The sequence below is a fragment of the Harpegnathos saltator genome, unplaced genomic scaffold (genome assembly GCF_003227715.2).
Source record: "Harpegnathos saltator strain DR-91 unplaced genomic scaffold, Hsal_v8.6 scaffold538, whole genome shotgun sequence".
NCBI classification, from domain to species: Eukaryota; Metazoa; Arthropoda; class Insecta; order Hymenoptera; family Formicidae; genus Harpegnathos; species Harpegnathos saltator.
In genome coordinates this window covers 564,941-585,071 of record NW_020230358.1, presented here as the reverse complement: position 1 = coordinate 585,071, position 20,131 = coordinate 564,941, and the positions used below count along the sequence as shown (strand labels likewise).

The following is a 20,131-nucleotide window of genomic DNA, read 5'->3' as shown; positions in this document are numbered from 1 at the left end:
TGAATCCAGTTAGGATTTGTATCTGACCAAAATCTACGATTGTGTCGATTAACATAGCCATTAACTGAAGCATTTAACTGAAATGTTGCTTCATCTAAAAATACTATATTTGACAGATAGGATCTTCATCTATTCTTTCCATTATCAACTTACAAAATTTAATGCGCTTATCAAAATCATTATCATTTAGCTCTTGCACGAGGTGGACTTTATAAGGATGAAATTTATTAAGTTTTAATATTTTAAGCACAGATTTTTGATCTAGATCATTTTGGTTTGCGGGTAGAATCATGCGAATTTTCGATGAAGGATTGTAAAACATCTAATAATTATTCTGGATTTGTTGCTGATGCAGGTCTACCTGATATTGCACGATTTTTTACACTACCAGTTTCCTCAAAACGCTTTATTGTTCTCTCAACAGTAGATTTTGTAATGGCAGTATCTTGATCACGAAATGTTTCATTAAAAGCTGCTTTACATCATTATACGACTTTAATCGATCATCTCCTCCTCACCATCCTCTCATCATCAGAAGAGATATGCGTTCTCGCTCTGAAAGACGTAGCATATTGACAAGCGGAAGAATTAGTCAAACCGAATAAATTAATATCTGGATCAATTCAAAGTTTTTCTAAAGACAATGCTGAAGGATAATGACTGAATGAAATGCAAATGATGACAGCTAATACTGTTTCTTAACTGTTGTTCGAATTCGAAGATCGAAATATTTAATGTACCTTTCACTTTGTATTTTAAAAGAAAATCAAAATCGCGCAGGCATGCAATCTTCATACGGTACACTTTGGGTAATGCTAATGCCAGCGGTACTGTAACTTTTAAATCTTGTAATTCGCAAAATACTTAATAAAAAATACTTAATGAAAAATTCAATTATACTTTTGGAAAGCCCTTGAGATAAGCTACAAAAGTATAATAAATGTAATGAAAATAGGGGAAAGAATGTAATGAAAAATAGGGGGTTCCATTTAAGAAATTTAAGATAATCTTCATGTGACCTTGACAACGCTATTCAAGATAATACTGATATTGCTATGTAATGCGTTATTTGAAACCCTACAACTTTTGTCTGAAACATTTTTTCATAAAAATTATATTTTTCGATATATTTCGGGGTTCCGGTATTTTTCCTCATATATATATATATATGGTATATACAGGGTCCTCAAAAAGTCCGGGAACGCTAAAATATTTCGAAAAATATGAAAGATACGAAAAAATATTTAATACAAAAGTGGTAGGGTTTAAAAAAATCTATTTAGTAGTCATATCAGTTTGACCATAGGTGGCGTTGCTAAGGTTATATGAAGGTCGACTTTGTTTTTTTAAATAGAACCCCCTTTTTTTATTGGAAATTTTTGTAGCTTATCTCGAGAGTTTTCCAAAACATTATAATAAAATCATTTTTTATTAAGTTCTTTCCGAGTTATGATGCTTGAAAGTTACAGTACTGCCGGCATTAACATTACCCAAAGTGTACTGCGCGGAGGTGCGATCAGAGATGCTTCTCGGTCCACATATTCTAAAAACGAGTTGCGCTCGCTCGTGTCTCGCTCTTTGTCTCTTTTGTTTCTTTTTCCGATTATAATATCATATTTTTCTCTGAAAAATGTTGACCGAAAAAGAAAGAATATTGCTACTTATTTATCGAGGATTTGGTGACCGTATTAGATCATATCAAGAAGTAGCTGATCTATTCAATGTTACACATCCTGATCTCGATCCTATTTCTAAATCTACCGTTTGTAGAACAGTGACTCGTTTTTTTAAAACGGGAACAGTTAAGGATCGATCTCGCAGCGGAAGGCCAAAATCCGCAACTAATGATGATAAAACTTTGGATGTTCTTCAATCATTTCAGGAAAATCCTAATTTGTTGTTATCAAGAACAGCACAAGCCCATGATATCAGTGAAGGCAACGTTTCTAACATTTTAAAAAAGCATAAATATTATCTGTATAAAATTGTTATCGCTCAAGAACTTATGAAAAATGATTTTGATAGAAGAATTCAGTTTTGTGAAGAACTGATGCATCGGTGTGATGATAATGTTAACTTTTTGAATTTTGTTATTTTTTGTAATGAAGCCACATTTCAAATAAATGGTGCTGTTAATCGCCACAATTGTAGATATTGGAGTGACGAAAATCCACATTGGATGAGTGATCTTCGCACACAATATCCACAAAAATTGAATGTTTGGACAGGGATCTGTAGTCGCAGTATTATATCCCCATTTTTCATAGATGGTGATCTAAATGCTGAAAAATATGAAAATTTATTGTGAGATCATATAATTCCTGAAATTGAAAATTTATTTGACGCAAACATGCAAAACGTTTGGTTCCAGCAAGATGGAGCAGGACTTCATTTTGCGGTATGAGTTCGAGAATTTTTAAACCGTTCTTTTCCTAATCAATGGATAGGGTAGGAGAGGTGCCATTGAGTGGCCCGCTTGTAGGTCACCTGATCTATCTCCTCTTGATTTCTTTTTTTAGGGACACATCAAAAATAAGGTTTATGTGACGAAACTATGTAATTTGGAAGACCTGAAGAATCGAATAATGCAGGAAGCATCTTTGATCACTTTAGAACAAATAAGCCATGTACTCAATAGTTTCTATGAACGTTTAGCTCATTGCCAAACAGTACATTGCCAAACAGTAGAAGGAAGACATTTTTGAACATTTAATTAATTGAAAAAGTAAAAAACAATAGCTTGAAAAATATTACCAACACACACACACACACACACACACACACACACACACACGCTCGCACGCACGCACACACACACACACGCGCACACGCACACGCACACGCACAAGACGAAAAAGATGTAAATTTGACAGAGCAACCTCCACGTGGTACACCTTGAGTAATGCCGGAGTATTGTTTCAAGCCTTGTAACTCGGAAAATATTGAATAAAAAAATACTTAATTCTAATGTTTTGGAAAATCTCCAAACTGTGGAGCTCTCTCGTGGAGCTGAGCTACACGAATATGTACCGAAAAATAGAGGTTTCCATTTAAAATTGTTATGTTAACCTTCGAATGACCTTCAAGTTTGACTCCGAGGTCAAGACGAAGGTCACCATCAAATAACCTCCTTTGAACCATACAACTTTTGTCTGAAACATTTTTTCCTACGACTGCTCCCTGCAATGATGATCGAGGTGCACATTAAAATGGGACATCCTGTATACAGGGTCCATTTTAATCGACAATCGGAAATATTTCGTCAGTTAAACCAGATCGCGAAAAATATTTCAAACAAAAGTTGTATGGTTCAGAGGGGGACATCTGACGGTCACCTTGGCTTGACCTTGGATTGTCTTTTAAAGGTCACGTAAAGATCAACTTTAAAATCCTAAATGGAACCCCCATTTTTAATGCATATTCTTGTAGCCCTTGTCGAGACGTTTTCAAAACACTACCTACTTTTGTCTTTTGTATAAGCTATTCCCAAGATATGAAGCTTCAAAGTTGACATACTGCCAGCATTTGCATTACCCGATGTACACCGCGGGGAGGTTGCTCGGTCGGTATTGTATATGTGGTCCTAAAAAGGGTCGATTGTGTGTGTGTGGGGAGGGGAGTTCATTCATCATAGATGTTCCAAAACGCCGCTATCGACAGTTCGGCACATTCGAACTCTCTTTTCGAAACTTTTGACAAGTTTCAGAAGAACGTTTGCTGGAATCGCTCGACACGCATTTCTGATACGATCCATCATATCCTGCCACGTCGTTGGCGGTTGGCAGTTTGCATCTTTCAAAAATCCCCACAGATAAAAATCCGGAGGAGTAAAGTCGAGTGATCTTGGTGGTTACCAAACTGGACCATCCTGATCTATCCATCAGGGTCAGAGCGTGTGTCCGGGCTCGGGATACAAATGAGCGGACCTCCCCGTGGTTCCCCGTGGACGTAGCGCGCGAGACGACACCCTAACCGGAGTCGTCGCGCGCGTCACGACTAAACCGCTCACCCTGCGAAGTACGACCCACGCAGGCGCTGCTGGATTTTTCCATTGTCCGTTTTAGTGGTATGAAGACAACTCGCTGTGAAAGTGGTTAGTTTGTGTAGCGTATAGCTTTTATAAGCTGAGGTAACACAGCGCGGCATCCTACGGGTGTCGGGCTTCACAATAACTGACCTATCCATCGATGAGGGAAAGCGCCATCGAGGTGATTCTCGAAGGAAAGTAAACTATGATGTACAAATCCGACCGAGCAACCTCCCCGCGGTGTGCATCATGTAATGCAAATATCGGCAGTATGTCAACTTTGAAGCTTCATATCTTGGGAATAGCTTACGCAAAATACAAAGGTAGGGTTTTGAAAAAGTTGTATCTGCACACCGTCTTGTGAGCGTGCTTACGCTCGTGTATACGGCTCGTGCCGTATGTGTATATTCTTTCTAATTGGGTGATTATAAAGGATGAACCAACGTGAAACAAAAAATTTTCCTTTTTTATTGTTTTATAACTGCCGTCACACACGCCATATTGTCTCTCACTCTCTACATACACCATATAAAGAAGAATAAAAAGAATAAAACTAAGTCACCGCAGGGCACAGCGCCACCCTACCCCGAAATGCTACTACTAGCTGAGTGGGCAGCTTAAACAAATCTATATGCAACATCCCGCCCACCTTGAAAGCATTGGATTTCAATCAACACGAAAATGAAAACGAATATTCCAATAGTTATAATGCGCAATGTATATAACAAAAGCTTGAATAACAATCAATAATATTTTCATACAACTAAGACGAAATAGGCAAAACACATAACTTAGTAACAGGATGTTTATAAACACCCTTATTAGTGCGCACAGAGACGACGCGAATGCAACCGTCGTGACTAGGATGCACTTCTATGCGAAGTAAAGATGTTAAAGAAAAATACCGTTATTATACAATAAATACCGTTATACAATTGCACTTTACCGACATACTTTTTCATATTTAATAATAATGAATAAATGCACTCAATTTCCAATAAATGAAATAATAATTCAATAATTTTAAGACGTAAAATGCGCAGAAAATAAAACCATGTAACAACGTATTGTAGAAAGATTACATTTTGAGCTATATATCTATTGACTGAATACATTCTTCTATTGTTTAATGTTACAAAATTTAAACATATTTAGCTAATTATGTGCTAATATTGCTATTTAGTTGAAATTGAGTACATTTCTTCTACTTACATATATAAAAAGATATGTTGGTAAAATGCAATTATATAATAACGGTATTATTTTAACATTTTATATTTCATACATAATGTGTTTCTAATTATTAATTTCCTACCTCATATTGTTTATTTACGTATCTTCTATCATCTCTTATTGTAGAATTTGTCAGTATACTTTTTAATACCCTATATAACTTCATATCCCTAATAGCAATATCTTTCTGATGTAGATATTGGGTTTTAGTGTTGAAATGGATGGTTTTTTTGGAATCCACCCATAACTTCCGATGTTTTAAATTGTCATACAAAATCCATTTTTCATCTTTTATAATAATTTCATATAAAAAAACTGTTTTTTTGATATCTTGATAATAAAGACAAAATAGTGTATGTAACGCCTTTTTGTTATCGACACTGGAAAAATAAGGAACCCACTTGCTTTCTTTTTAAATTTTTCTCATTTGTTTTAAACATAAACTTACAGCTTCTCGGCTAACAGTTGTTCCGCCAGTTCTTTTTGTGTTTTTGTGGAAGTGTTAAGTTGGATTTGTATTTAATACATCCTGCAAATAATTATTTTTTAATTTCTTGGGTTGACCAAATTAGTCAATTCAAAGTTTCTTTCCAAAAATTTTTGGAATCACTTTTACATGTTTTATATGTTATAATGTCTTCACCTAATGTTGAACACATAATTTTGTTTACTTCACTAACATTCTTTTTAACTGAAACATAAAGAGAATTCAATGCCTGATATACATCTAGTCAACGATTATCATGAGCACAATTGATTTTTAAGATTATATTGATCATACAGTTAAATTACATGTATATAATTCAGTAAATAGAATAAACAGAACATACCTAAGTTACAATGTACATAATTTTATAAACAGAAATGACGCCTCTTCTAAACTATAATATGGCGGAAAATTATTTAACCCTTTGAGTCAATTAAATGAGTCAATTGAATGAGACAATTAAATGAATGGTCGAATTCTCACAAAAATTGTGATTTTATACGTTTTTAGGGTCGCTGAGTTCGAATTTGCCATCAGAATTTTGAAAAAAATGTGATTCAAGATGAAAGACGCAATATGGCGGCTTGAAAGGATATTTAGTTGACGAACATTTTTTTTTGTTTACGGGGGGGAAATCCTCATGGATACCCCAATCTCCTTGGGGGGGTAGGTAGGGTTATGCCGGACTCTTACCGGCTTAAACTCCCCCGGAGTGCCTGCCAGGCGGGCTGGGAGTGGGAGGAGTCGGGGAAACTGCGCCAGCAGTCGGGGATTCCCTCCCCGACACCCCGTCCTTGGGGCTCTCCGAGGGTCCCTCGCCCGAGTGCTGCGCCCCAACCGGTTACCCGGTCGGGTTGGCCTCCTGGTCTAACTGGAGGAGAGAGAGGACACCCACCCTCTCTCCTAGCCCCCATTGTTATAGTTGACGAACCTACCTACACAAAAATTATTATTCTTCGCATTTTTGGAGTCGTTGAGTTCGAATCTGTTATTCGAATTTGGGAAAAATGGGATCCAACATGTCTAACGCAAAATGATTGTTACTTAGGAATAAATATAAATACTTATTTCACTGAGAAGATTGAATTCCTAGGTCAATTCTAATAGCAAATTCGTGTTTAGTACATCCAAATTTATATAGAAACATATGTCGCTTTCTTTACAAAGAAAAATCATCATTTGTCGAAAGAATAATAAATAAATTATTTATAGCAAAATACCTGATAAATTTTTGAACTATCTACACATATGTAACGAATTCAAGACTATGAATATAAAGAGAAAAACGTCGAAGATTATCGACCAACGCTATTCCACAATTTTTGTGTTTTTCTTCAATATTTTATTTATATCATGTAAAAATACTAATATAATAAAAATTTATCAACAGATTCGTAATCAGCGACTTCAAAATGGTAAATATAACATACAGAGTGTCCCGAGAGGAAAGGTCAATATCTCGTGAGGGTATAGAATGAGGTAATATAAGGCAAAAATGTTATATAAACATAGTGTCGTTTATTACTGGTTTCCGAGATACAGCTATGTTAAATTACACGTCCGAATTTAAAGTTGGCGCGTCATTGGGATTTCATTCTTCACTGTAACGGAGCGCTGCAGGCTGTGTATCAATTGGAAAGGTTAACGAAACACACCTGGTGATCTGTCCTGCTGTTTGTGACACACTGCAGACATGCCGCACGTGTTTTCTAATGTAGATATGGTTTATGTTTATGATATGGGTTTATGATATGGGTTTATGATATGGGTATTATGATGGCAGTGCTCCCGCAGCCGTTGAAGAATATCATCGTCGTTTTCCGATGCGCCGCATTCCAGACCGAAGAATATTCTCAAACCACTTACGTGAAAATGGTGTTCATATCACATCTGAACGTAGAGTTGAGAGAAATGTTGAGGAAGAAGAAAATGTACTTCAAATGGTACAAAGGAGCCCTACGACTAGTACAAGAAGGGTCTCTGCACGTACTGGTGTTCCTCGGACACGTGTCTGACGGATACTGCATGACCAACATCTGTACCTATTTCATCCGCAACGAGTACAAAATCTCCATGAAGGAGATGGAGCCACATGTCTACAGTTTTGTCAGTAGCTACAGAATTATCTTGAATTGATTCCCGTCATACTTTTCAGTGACGAGGCAACATTTACACGTAATGGCATAATACACGTAACACCCATCGTTGGTCGCAAGATAACCCTAACGCCATTGTTGTACAGAATTTCCAAGTTCGTTTCTCCGTCAACGTATGGTGTGGCATGATTAATGAAATGCTGATTAGTCCCGTTATTTTACAAAATCGTATGACAGAGCAGAGTTACCTCGACTTTTTACAAAATACGCTTCCACAACAACTAGAAGATATTTCCTTGGCTACATGAAAAACAATGTATTTTCAATACGACGGAGCACCTCCTCATAATACACATCTTGTGAGAGAACACTGAAATGCAGTGTTTCCACATCTCTGGATCAGTCGCGGTGGAACAGTGCAGTGGCTACCAAGATTACCTGACCTAACTCCCCTGGATTTCTGCTTATGGGGTTGGTTAAAGTGCGAGGTGTATAAAACTAAAGTGAATACACGGGATGAACTTATTGTACACGTAATAGCCGCTGTTGACCAAATTAGAAGCCGTGAAGATGCCTTCCGGCACGCAACCCGCCATGTTCTCACAAGATGTGACAAATGTATCGAAGTACGTGGCGAAATATTCGAAAATTTGTTATGATAGATGTATTACAATGTAATTGCAGTAAACTTCAACTCATATTAGACAATTCCGACGTATAATTTAACATAACTGTATCTCGGAAAGTATGTATACGACACCATGTTTATATAAGTATAGGTTTATATAAGTTTATATAGTAATGGACGACACCATGTTTATATAATATTTTTGCCTTATATTACCTCATTCTATACCCCCACGAAATATTGACTTTCCTCCCGGGACACCTTGTATAAAACTGCTTCTTTGTAGAAAAACGATACTTAGAATATCAACTTTTCAGCGCAATTCTACATATTTTTTAAATTTAGCCTCAATATTTGGTTTATAACAAAAAATACTTTCTTTTACCCATATCTGATAGCGGATTAGTAATCAGCGATTTCAAAAATATAAATTTAGATAAAGAACAATATGTTTATGGAGGATTTTTTCAGAAACGAATTTATAAAAAACGCTTTTTCTCATCCCAATTTGTCTATAATAAAGAAAATATAAACAATATTGATGAAATCAATGAACATTTATCATAATTAAGTATTCAAATAGTGAATAAGCAAAAGAGAATCATTAAAATTGATGAATTCCACGAAATATAATCAAAAAATAAATAAAATATAAGTGGGATATGTGTCCCATTGTGACGTAGAGTTAAATTTAAAATATAATTTAAGGACGAGAAAATGTGAAGACACCAAATTAATTTATCTAATATTATAACATTATAATATAATAAAGAAACTTAATAAATATTACACCTAATATTATATGAAACAATAGTATAAAAAATACAATGCTGGCAAAAAGTTCCGCAGTGGTTGAAAATTTTGAAAATATTGATTTCTTGGAAAAATGTTTCGAACGAAAAGAATAGGGCTTAAAAAATCTATCAGATGATGATATATATCTATTTGACCTTGGTATGACCTCGAAAAGCTTGGTCATCATCAACATATTGATGAAATCTTAAACGAAAATCTTTATTTCTTATTACACCATCTTTTTCTATCAATTAATTTGAATAACTTCTGTCTAAAGCTTTTTTTTATTTGGCTAATATTTTTTTGAGATATTCAAGAAAAACTTTATAACTTTTTCAATATTTAATTTACGATATCTTACTATTTGTCGGAAGAAAAAATAGTAATAAGCTTTTTTGCTCTACTTAGTCTCAAGAATATATTGTTACAATAGCGCCCTGACTTTGATACTTTGATGATTTTGAAAATTCCATAAGTCAATAAGTTAACAAAAGTCAGGATACTATTGTAATAGTATATTCTAGAAACTAAATAAAGCAAAAAAGTCTGGTACCATTTTTTCTGCCGCAAATAGTTAGCGAGATATCGTAAGTTAAATATTGAAAAAGTTATCAAGTTTTCTTTAAATATCTCAAAAAATATTAGGCAAATAAAAAAATATTTTAGGTAAAAGTTGTTCAAACTAATTGGTAGAAAAAGACGGTGTAATAAAAAATAAGGATTTCCGTTTAAGATTTTTGTGTTGACCATGACCGAGCTTTTCAAGTTCATACCAATATCAGATAAAAATCAATATCTAATAGTTTTTTTAAGCCCTATTCTTTTTGTTTGAAACATTTTTCTAAGAAATCAATATTTTCCAAAATTTTCAACCGTTGCGGAATTTTTTGCCAGCACTGTATAAGAAAAATAGTGGATTAACAAATTTTCTAATATTAATGATTATCATTAAATGTTAATTATTAGCATAAAATTTTACTCAATTTGAAGTACCAACAACGAGAATAACCAGTAAACAAGTCAAACTATATTATGTTATTTTCACAATGTTTTCAAGATATTGCTATAATATTATTAGAATTATATTGCAAATTTATGTCTTTATTAATGTCTCTGCAACATTGCATTGTATATAATATTGCAATGTTATAGCAATATAGCTGCAAGCTATTGTGTTTGTACAAGAAATAATGATAATAATAATGATGACAATGACGATGACGACGACGGCAACGGCAATAGCGATACGGCGATAAAGGTGACAATGACGGTGGCGAAAGCATTAATATAGGCTTTATCGAGTCCCCAGTAGGAATACAATTAGGGCCAGTGTCAGTGATACAGAGGTTCCTCAAAAGCGGATACTAATTTAATTGACAGCAGAGTAGAGCGCACGGCTCCGCGCTATTAGGACGAGGCAGATCGGTCGCTAATTTTCAATTACGTTAATTAATTATAATTTCCCATTTGGGATAGGCCTTTGATCATGGACGTGCACGATACTGCTCTGCATGCTGAACGGTGGCTACGTCGTTATTATTCTACGGGAGGCGTTATTAATGTTTTCTGATTATAATTCAGAGAAATGTGTTGATATGTCAACTTGTACTGATTATCCTTAATTGATGTCTTGTTAATGTTGCATAACGACATAATGTGATGTTAAAAATTATGAAAGAAAAGATACAAATACACATATAAAATATAAATTAATTATATAGATTATAATTATAGTTATAATTATAAAAAATTATATAAAAATAACTTAATTATATAAAATATATCTTTATGTATAGAACGATATCTTAAATATTGGTATTTTTTCTTGTATAACTATTAAGAGAACTGGCTAATAAGAGAACTGTTTTTCATTGATCTTGATGGGCTTTGAACGTATTGTAAAGCACAAAAAATATTAGATTTATATTTTTTATATGTGTTATTATTAAGGTTTATAGATTAAAATAACTCCTTGAAAATAGAATAATGGATTGTTTTAGATATAGTGAATATTTTCAAAACTATGACGTATATGAAAAAGATGTTTTATAAAAGTTTTATGATATTTCATAAAAGTTTTATAATAGTGTATTTACATTCTTCAAAAATGTAAAATTTTTTAAATTTACATTTACTTCTATCCAATAATTTTACAAAAATTAAAAAGTGTCAGAAAAATAGAAATTATATGCTTTTACAATTCAATTTTTAGGAAAACGAGATTATGTGTGTGTATATCTATAGGGTATCCTATTTTAACTTTCGTATTAAAAAATCTCGAAAACTATGAAAGATATTAAAAAAAGCTAAAACACGTTTTTTATGATTTTGAAGGGGAAAGACAATTATCAGTTTTTTATTTGGAGGGCATTTTCAAGGTTGAAAGTCAACTTAATTTTTTAAAATAGAAAGCCCAATTTTTTATTATATCTTCTTTTTCTACCAATTAATTTTAACAACTTTTGTTTAAAACATTTTTTTATTTGCCTAATATTTTTTGAGATATTTAAGGAAAACTTGGTAACTTTTCCAACATTTACCTTACGATATCTCGTTAAATATTCGTCGAAAGAAAAAATAGTATTAGACTTTTTTACTTTATTTACTATTAAGAATATATTACTATAATAGTGCCCTAACTTTTATTAATTTAATAATTTTGAAATTTCCAAAGATCGATAAGTTATTGAAGTTTTAAGTATACATTTTCAAAAATGTTCTAAAATGAAAAATACTAAAACAAAAAAGATATTAGATAGCACTCTCGAAAATTCACAAGCGACCGTGTGAAATAATGAGTTTATAAGTGAGAACTCTCTGAGGAAACATCAACTACTGCATTTTATATCATAGGTCGCCGGCATACGGGCATTGATATTTGAGTTCAAACTAAACAACTTTTAGTATATTTCTATTGCCAGAATTCTATTTTCAAAAATGTATTAAAATGAAAAATACTAAAGCAACAAAGATATTAGACAAGCGCTCTCGAAAATTCACAAGCGACCGCGTGAAATAATAAGTTTACAAGTGAGAACTCTTTGAGGAAACATCAACTACTGCATTTCATATCATAGGTCGCCGGCATACAAGCATTGATATTTGAGTCCAAACCAAACAACTTTTAGTACATTTCTATTGTCAGAAAATGCATTTAACTGATACCGAAAAGATCACTGTATTGATAATAAGAGGGGATGGCGACAGAATAAGGTCCTATAGAGAAGTAGCGGATTTATTCAATGTCATATATCCTGACCGTGAACCAATTTCAAAGTCAACTGTTGATAGAACTGTTGGTCGTTCCAAAGAACCGATGTAATTAAAGATGCACCTAGATGTGGAAGACTCAAAAGTGGTAGTAATGACGAAAAAGCTTTATATGTTCTGCTAACTGTATACGATAATCCCCATACATCGGTCTCGAGAGCAGCTCAAGAGAATGATATTAGCACATCAGTCCATCGAATTTTGAAGAAGCATCACTATCATCCTTACAAAATACATCTAATCCAGGAGCTATCCAAAGACGATTATGATAGAAGAGTGGAATTTTGCGACACAATGATGACACAACTTGCTGATAATCGTCAGTTTTTCAACTAGATCTGTTTTTCTGACGAAGCAACATTTGAATTAAACGGTTGGATGAGGGACAGTCACACGCAGTATCTTCAGAAAGTTAACGTTTGGGCCGGAATAATGCTTAATCATATAATAGGACCGTTTTTTATTGAAGGAAACATAAATTCTCAAAATTATTGCAATTTGCTAAGAAACCAAGTGATACTGGCTATTCAGTGATTCAGGATATTGCTGGAGAAGCTTTCCACAATGTTTGGTTTCAGCAGCATGGGGCTCCGGCTCATTTTTCTCTGGAAGCTCGAAATATTCTCAACAATGTTTTTACTAATCGATGGATTGGTAGAAGAGGTACAATAGAATGATCACCGAGATCATCAGATCTGACCCCATTAAACTTTACTGGGAGTATTTGAAAGCAGAGGTCTATGAGACTAGGTTCGAAAATTTACAAGAGCTGCGGGAAGAAATAGCGAACGTTTCAAATTCAATCACACCCGATTTTTTAACTAACGTTATCGATACGTATTACGTTCGCTTAGGACACTGCCAAGTTGTCGAAGGACATCAATTTGAACATTTGATAAAATAATTTGTGTTTTTATTCCTTCACATACACCAATGTTCCTATTCTGGTCTTGCCTTAGTTGGCCGGACACGCTAGCGGTCTTACCTTGGTTGACCGGACATGCACACACACGCGCGCGCACACACACACACACACACACACACACACACACACACATACATACACACTCTCTCTCTCTCTCTCTCTCTCTCTCTCAAAAACGCGCGTGCCCGCGTGAAGCCTTATCTTTCTTTTTTGTCGCCGTGGGCCCTCGCTATCGCAAAATCTCAATAGAAATGTTCAAATGATCATAACTGTGCGAAAAAAAATCGTAGAGACCTCGGCGACCACGCGTTGTTTTCGTCTCGGAAAGCCCTTTTGAACGAGCCCTCACCCAACCCCACATGTCATTTAAGATTTTTGTCTCCCCCCTCCCCCCGTCCCCCGGGGGTGTGGAGGTAGGTGTTTTTATGGTTAAATAATAGATTTTGTGATCCTATTGTATCTCTATTAATTTTAATCCTATATTTCAAACCATTCAAAAATTATTTAGGTGGCCCGGAACTTTTGGTAGGTACTATATAATGCTATATAAATAAATATAAAAATGCTATATAAAGAAAGCAGGTACAGTATACAGGTCCCATTTTAAAAAACGCACCTCGATAATTCTTCAATGAAGCATTTTCAGCAAAAATGTTTTAGACAAAAGTTGTATGATTTCAAGGGGGACTTAAAACAACTATATTATTTTGTTTACAAATGGCACTATTTTCGAGATATTCACTGATCATTACTTTTCTTAAATGAAAACCTCAATTTTTTATTATACCGTCTTTTTTTTACCAATTAATTTGAACAACTTTTGTCTGAAACATTTTTTTATTTGCCTAATATTAGGTGCGCAACTAAGTTCTCGCTGTTTTTTTGATGAAAATGTAACTTTATTGTGAAAAAATGGTTACAAATGAATCATTCAAAATATTGCCCATCGCTAGTGACAACTTTTTCCCATCTTTCTGGCAGAGCTCGAATACCGTCACGGTAGAAGTGTTCGTCTTTTGAGGCTATCCACGAATCAAGTCATTTTGAAATGTCTTCATATGAGCGGAACTGCTGATTAGCCAGACCATGTGCCATCGAACGGAACAAGTAATAATCGGACGGCGCAATATCTGGGGAATATGGCGGGTGGGGCAGGACTTCCCATTTGAGCGTTTCTAAGTAGGTTTTAACGGGTTTGGCAACGTGAGGCCGAGCGTTGTCATGCTGTAGAATCACTTTTTCGTGTCTCTGCTCGTATTGTGGCCGCTTTTAGCGCAGTGCTCGGCTCAATCGCATCAATTGAGTTCGATACCGTTCCCCAGTGATGGTTTCGTTCGGTTTCAACAGCTCATAATAAATAACACCGCCCTGGTCCCACCAAATACACAGAAAACCTTCGCAGCGTGAATATTCGGCCGAGCCGACGACGTACAAGCATGACCGGGCAGTCCCCATGATTTTGTTCTCTTTGGGTTGCTGTAATGAATCCATTTTTCATCATCCGTAACGATGCGATGAAGAAAACCTTTCCTTTTTTGCCGCTGGAGCAGTTGTTCACAGGCGAAAAAACGACGCTCAACGTCTCTTGGCTTCAAATCATAAGGAACCCAAGTTCCTTGTTTTTGAATCATTCCCAACGCATGCAATCGCTTGGAAATGGCTTGGCGGGTAACTCCTAATGCTGAAGCAAGCTCTTTTTGCGTTTGGCACGGATCCTCATCGAGCAATGCCTCCAATTCAGCGTCTTCGAAGGTTTTTGGCCTTCCTTCACGCGAACGGTCGTCAACATCGAAATCACCGTCTTTGAAGCGACGGAACCAATCACGGCACGTTGTTTCACTTAGAGCAGCATCTCCGTAAACTTTTTGGAGTTCTCGATGCGCTTCAGCCGCCGTTTTCTTCGAATGAAAGAAGAAAAGCAACACTTCCCGCAAATGACGATTATTTGGCACAAAATCAGACATTTTCACACAACCAAAAGTATATGACGTAAAAACAAAATCACTAATGTGTCAAAGCGGTTTGTTTACCATATGTCTAAGCTTGGTTCATGACGTTTTGGTTATGTCACAATCGACCAGCACTTACTACTGGAGCCATCTCTTGAAAAACAGCGGGAACTTAGTTGCGCACCTAATATTTTTTGCGATATTTAAGGAAAACTTGATAATTTTTTCAATATTTAACTCACGATATTTCGTTAACTACTTGTCGGAAGAAAAGTGATACTAGACTTTTTTGCTCTACTTGGTCTCAAGAATATATTGTTACAATAGCGCCCTGACTTTTGTTAATTTGATGATTTTGAAATTTCCAAAAGTCAGTAAGTTAATAAAAGTCAGGACACTATTATAACAATATATTCTTGAGATTAAATCTTAAATATTCTTGAGAGCAGAAAAATCTAGTACCACTTTTTCTTTTGTCAAATAGTTAACGAAATATCGTGAGTTAATATTGAAAAAGTTATCAAATTTTCCTTAAATATCTAAAAAAATATTAGGCAAATAAAAAAATGTTTCAGACAAGAGTTGTTTAAATTAATTGGTAGAAAAAGACGATGTAATAAAAAATTGGGATTTCCATTTAAGAAAAATAATGACCAGTGAATATTTAGAAAGTGATGCCATTTGTAAACAAAATAGTATAATTGTTTTATGTCCCCCTTGAAATCATACAACTTTTGTTCGAAACATTTTTTCTGAAAATACTTCGTTGAAGAATTATCGAGGTGCGTTTTTTAAAATAGGACACCCTATATAAATAAAAAAACTGTATCACATGTACGCGTGCGCGGACACATATATGTTTGCACATATATGCTTGGAAAGAAATCCATGAAAAAATGTGATACGTAATGCACTTATACCAGTGGTTTAGTTCCATAACTGCATTGTGCGTTATTTAGGGCACCGGTAGCGAGGTAAAACCAAAGCTTTTAGGCACGTAATTCGATAGTCAAGTTTCGAAAATGTGGCGAGGTAGCATTAATACGTTGACATTAGTGAGTCAATTGTCAAACCGGCAGGAACTATAAATTAGTGTTTTTTCAAAAACGTGTTATGGTTTTCAAAAAAGTCTGGAAATCAGATTATATAATATTTTGTAGACGAGTTCTCGATATTAAGACAAATAAACGAATTCTGTAGAATATATTGTATTTTTTTTTTATGAAACTTTCGTGGGGAATGAAACTAAAATTCGATTTTTGTAATTATGTATTTTTTAGGGTAAGATCTTTTCTAGTCTTGTCAGTAAAATCGCGTTGCCTAAAATTAATCGTCGCCGAATATTCATATAGCCGAACGTTAATTATAGTTTACTGAATTTTAGATCACATATGCATCAACAAATCTCATTTGATAAACATTTATCTTTACGTATCCTCCGCCAATGACTTTGATCTTGTCATATGTTATCGAGAACACCCTTTTGAATAAAATTCAAGAGGTTTTAGTCGTCGCTCGTCATTTGTTAAAAAGTTATTAACAAAAAACATTTCATTAGTGGAACGTAATTTTTCGACACAATATACATGTACGCACGGTAAACTTTATACACACATATGTGAGCAGAGGAGAGGAAAGGCTTCCCATTCTCAAAGACATGTACTGCTTATAAATATAATAAATGTTGCTTGTATATTCAATACATCTTGAACGTATATTAAATCTCGAATATACATTAAAAAATTTTAAACGGTACATATAAGCGGAGCCTTTCTTCCGCACCCCCTCTAAAAAAAATTTAACCTAACCTAACTTATTACATCTTTATATACTTGGGCGTGAATTTTAAAGGTTTTAATCTTTTCAACAACGTGCAACAATATATAAAGATGCAATAAATTAGATTAAGTTAGGATTTTTTTGAAGAGCTCATATGTACTGTATTCCAGAGTAACCTCCTGCAAGTTTTAGGTAGAGGTCACCTTTTATAAAAGAGTTACGAACAAGGCGGAAGATTTAAGAAATATATTCCACTTGCTGCTCACAGGTATGTTTATTTCCTCAAACTTCTTTTGTTGGTAACTTTTTTTATAAAAGATGACCGCTATTTAAAACTTGGAGGAAGTTACTCTGGAACATATTTTTGATAACATATGTGAAGATCAAAGAAATTAGAGCGGATATGCCAATATTCTATATATTTACCGAAACTTTTTTGTTAATAATTTTTTAACAAATGACGAACGACAACTAAATGTTTTTAATTTTAGTTTAGTTTAGTTTTTAAATGTTACTCAAGAGAGTATCCTCAATAACATATAACAAAGTCAAGGTCATTGGCGGAGGGTTCATAAAGGTAAATATTTACCTTTCGTTTAAATTAAATTATATTACAATAAATAAAAATTATTGTACAAATTGCAAATATTTTTATAATACAACTTATTACACAGAAATGTATAATAATTATTATGCAAAAATGTCGATACGTTTCCTGTTTAATTAAAAGAAACATGTTATGTTACATTGTTAAGTAACATTATTAACAAAATATTATTAAACAATTTCTAGTTATTCTGCATGAAATGTAATCTTACATAATATATTCAGCAATTATAAAATCGTACATTTATGATGCTTGGATATGAAATTGATAACACATAATACAAAAAAATTAATCACAAATTTAAAGAAATGTACATATATCTAACAAAAACATACTATGGAATAATAAGTTATCTATTTTAATTTTTGGTCGCTATACAAAGTGTTTCAGAAATAGGAGACGAAATTTTAAAAGCATATCCTATTTATTTTAAGAATGAAAAAAATTATATGAACATGGATTCGACTTCTTTTCCAAGTTATAAACACTTTGTATTTACGAACAACATATTTCCTAATCATTATCCTTTACTCACCTTCTGTTAGAACCAAATAAGTTAGCAAATGAGTCTGTTTGGAATTGGAATTAGTTTTTACTTAAAAGTTTAAAAGTTAAGATGTTAAAATGGCAACTTATTCCATGTTTTTACAAAATCTATTACGGATAAAAAGTGTTTATAATTTGAAAAAGAAGCATTTCTGGAAGTATGATATGATTATTTTTATTCTTACAATGAGTAAAATTTGCTTTTAAAGCTTGGCCACCTATTTCTAAAACATCCTGCATATATACTTCTTACTATTTATCAACTTTCCGTATTCTAATTTATTTATTTTTTATTTTCCTTTTGTCCTCTTCTTCCATAATTTAATCGATACTTTTCCCCCATCTTTTCCCTCTTTTATTCACTTGGGAGGATACGTAATAACTGGTGATCCCGCTTTGGTCACACAATAGGCTTTTGTTTCAAGATATTGGAATTGCCTGCTGGAACTCTCCATCCTTTTCTCTAGACAACTCGCTAGATTATTAGATGGAAGAATAATCGGATTTTTTTTAATCTACTTACCGTTAAGAGATTGAAATCGTTCATGATAATCAAATAGAACCATATTACATTAAAGACATGATGTAATCGACTACAATGTAAGAATTATTGAAACTTTTAATAATCGTTATGATATATGGCTTCTGATTTATTGTAAATCTATTAGATTGCTCATGTCTCTGTCCACAGGAGCATTTTTGGTTCCCTACTGCATAATGCTGATAGTTGGTGGTATACCTCTGTTTTACATGGAACTCGCACTTGGCCAGTTTAATAGAAAAGGGGCTATAACGTGCTGGGGTCGGTTAGTACCACTTTTAAAAGGTAAGCAAAAATACTGCAAAGCGCTACATTGCATGTTACAAAAGTATAACATTGTATTATATAAATAGTTTTTCAAATATCTTTCGATATGTAATATACAAAATATTCGAAATAATACAGGGTGTCCGGTAATTAGTTGCCAACCCGAAGTGTGAAGGTAGATTGGGTTAAGACAAACATAAAAGTACCCATATCGTTTTGCGAGATTCGCAATTATTATCGAGTTATTAATTATGGACATCTGACGAATGAATGCGCGCTGAGATAAATGATTGGAGAAGCGTCGCAGCTTCTCGGGTTACAACGCGGCCCAGTCGGCCCAGCAACTGTTGACGGCGTGCGGCGAGACATAGGTGCGGCGAAATAAAACAACGAATAGCGGCGCGTTGTTCTTCCCCTCGCCGCGCGCTGGCAACAGTTTCTGAATCGACTGGACTGCGCTGTGGCTTGAGCAGCTGCAACGTTTCTCCAATCATCTATGTCGGCACGCTCCCACTCCTCTGTCATTGGAGTGGACACTCCAAATTTCTGTCATTAACAACTCGATAGTTATTGCGATTCTCGCAAAACGATATGGGACTTTTATATTTGACTTAACCCGCTTTATGTTTTCATCACGAGCTCTGCAACATTAGTTATGAGACACCCTATATACAAGGTGTTCGGTAATTAGCTGCCAACCCGAAGTATGAAGGTAGATTGGGTTAAACTGAAATGAAATGTAAAATACAATTTTGCAAAAATCACAATAATTATCAAATTAGTAATGACAGAAATTTGACGAATAGGCGCGCGCCAAGAAGGGTGATTGGAGAAACGACGCAACCTCTTGGGCCATTGTGCGGCCCAGTCGACCACCAACTATTGGCGGCATGCGGCAAGACGTAGGTGCGGCGAGATAAAACACGAATAGCGACTCGTTGTCTTCCCTGTCGCCGCACACTGACAACAATTATTTGGTCA

At 34.5% G+C, this 20,131-nt stretch overlaps 1 protein-coding gene across 3 annotated transcripts in view; it reads left to right on the top strand.

Annotated features, from left to right (window-relative positions):
- Positions 1-20,131, top strand: part of DAT (Sodium-dependent dopamine transporter) — a 95,154-nt gene that overhangs the window by 20,181 nt on the left and 54,842 nt on the right. For 2 of the 3 annotated variants that reach the window (XM_025303220.1, XM_011152030.3), the window contains exon 3: positions 19,034-19,168. In XM_025303220.1, the coding sequence (XP_025159005.1) occupies positions 19,034-19,168 (135 nt within the window). Of the gene's footprint in view, positions 1-18,823; positions 18,943-19,033; positions 19,169-20,131 lie in introns of those variants that run through there. The other variant, XM_025303221.1, reaches the window with a different exon arrangement.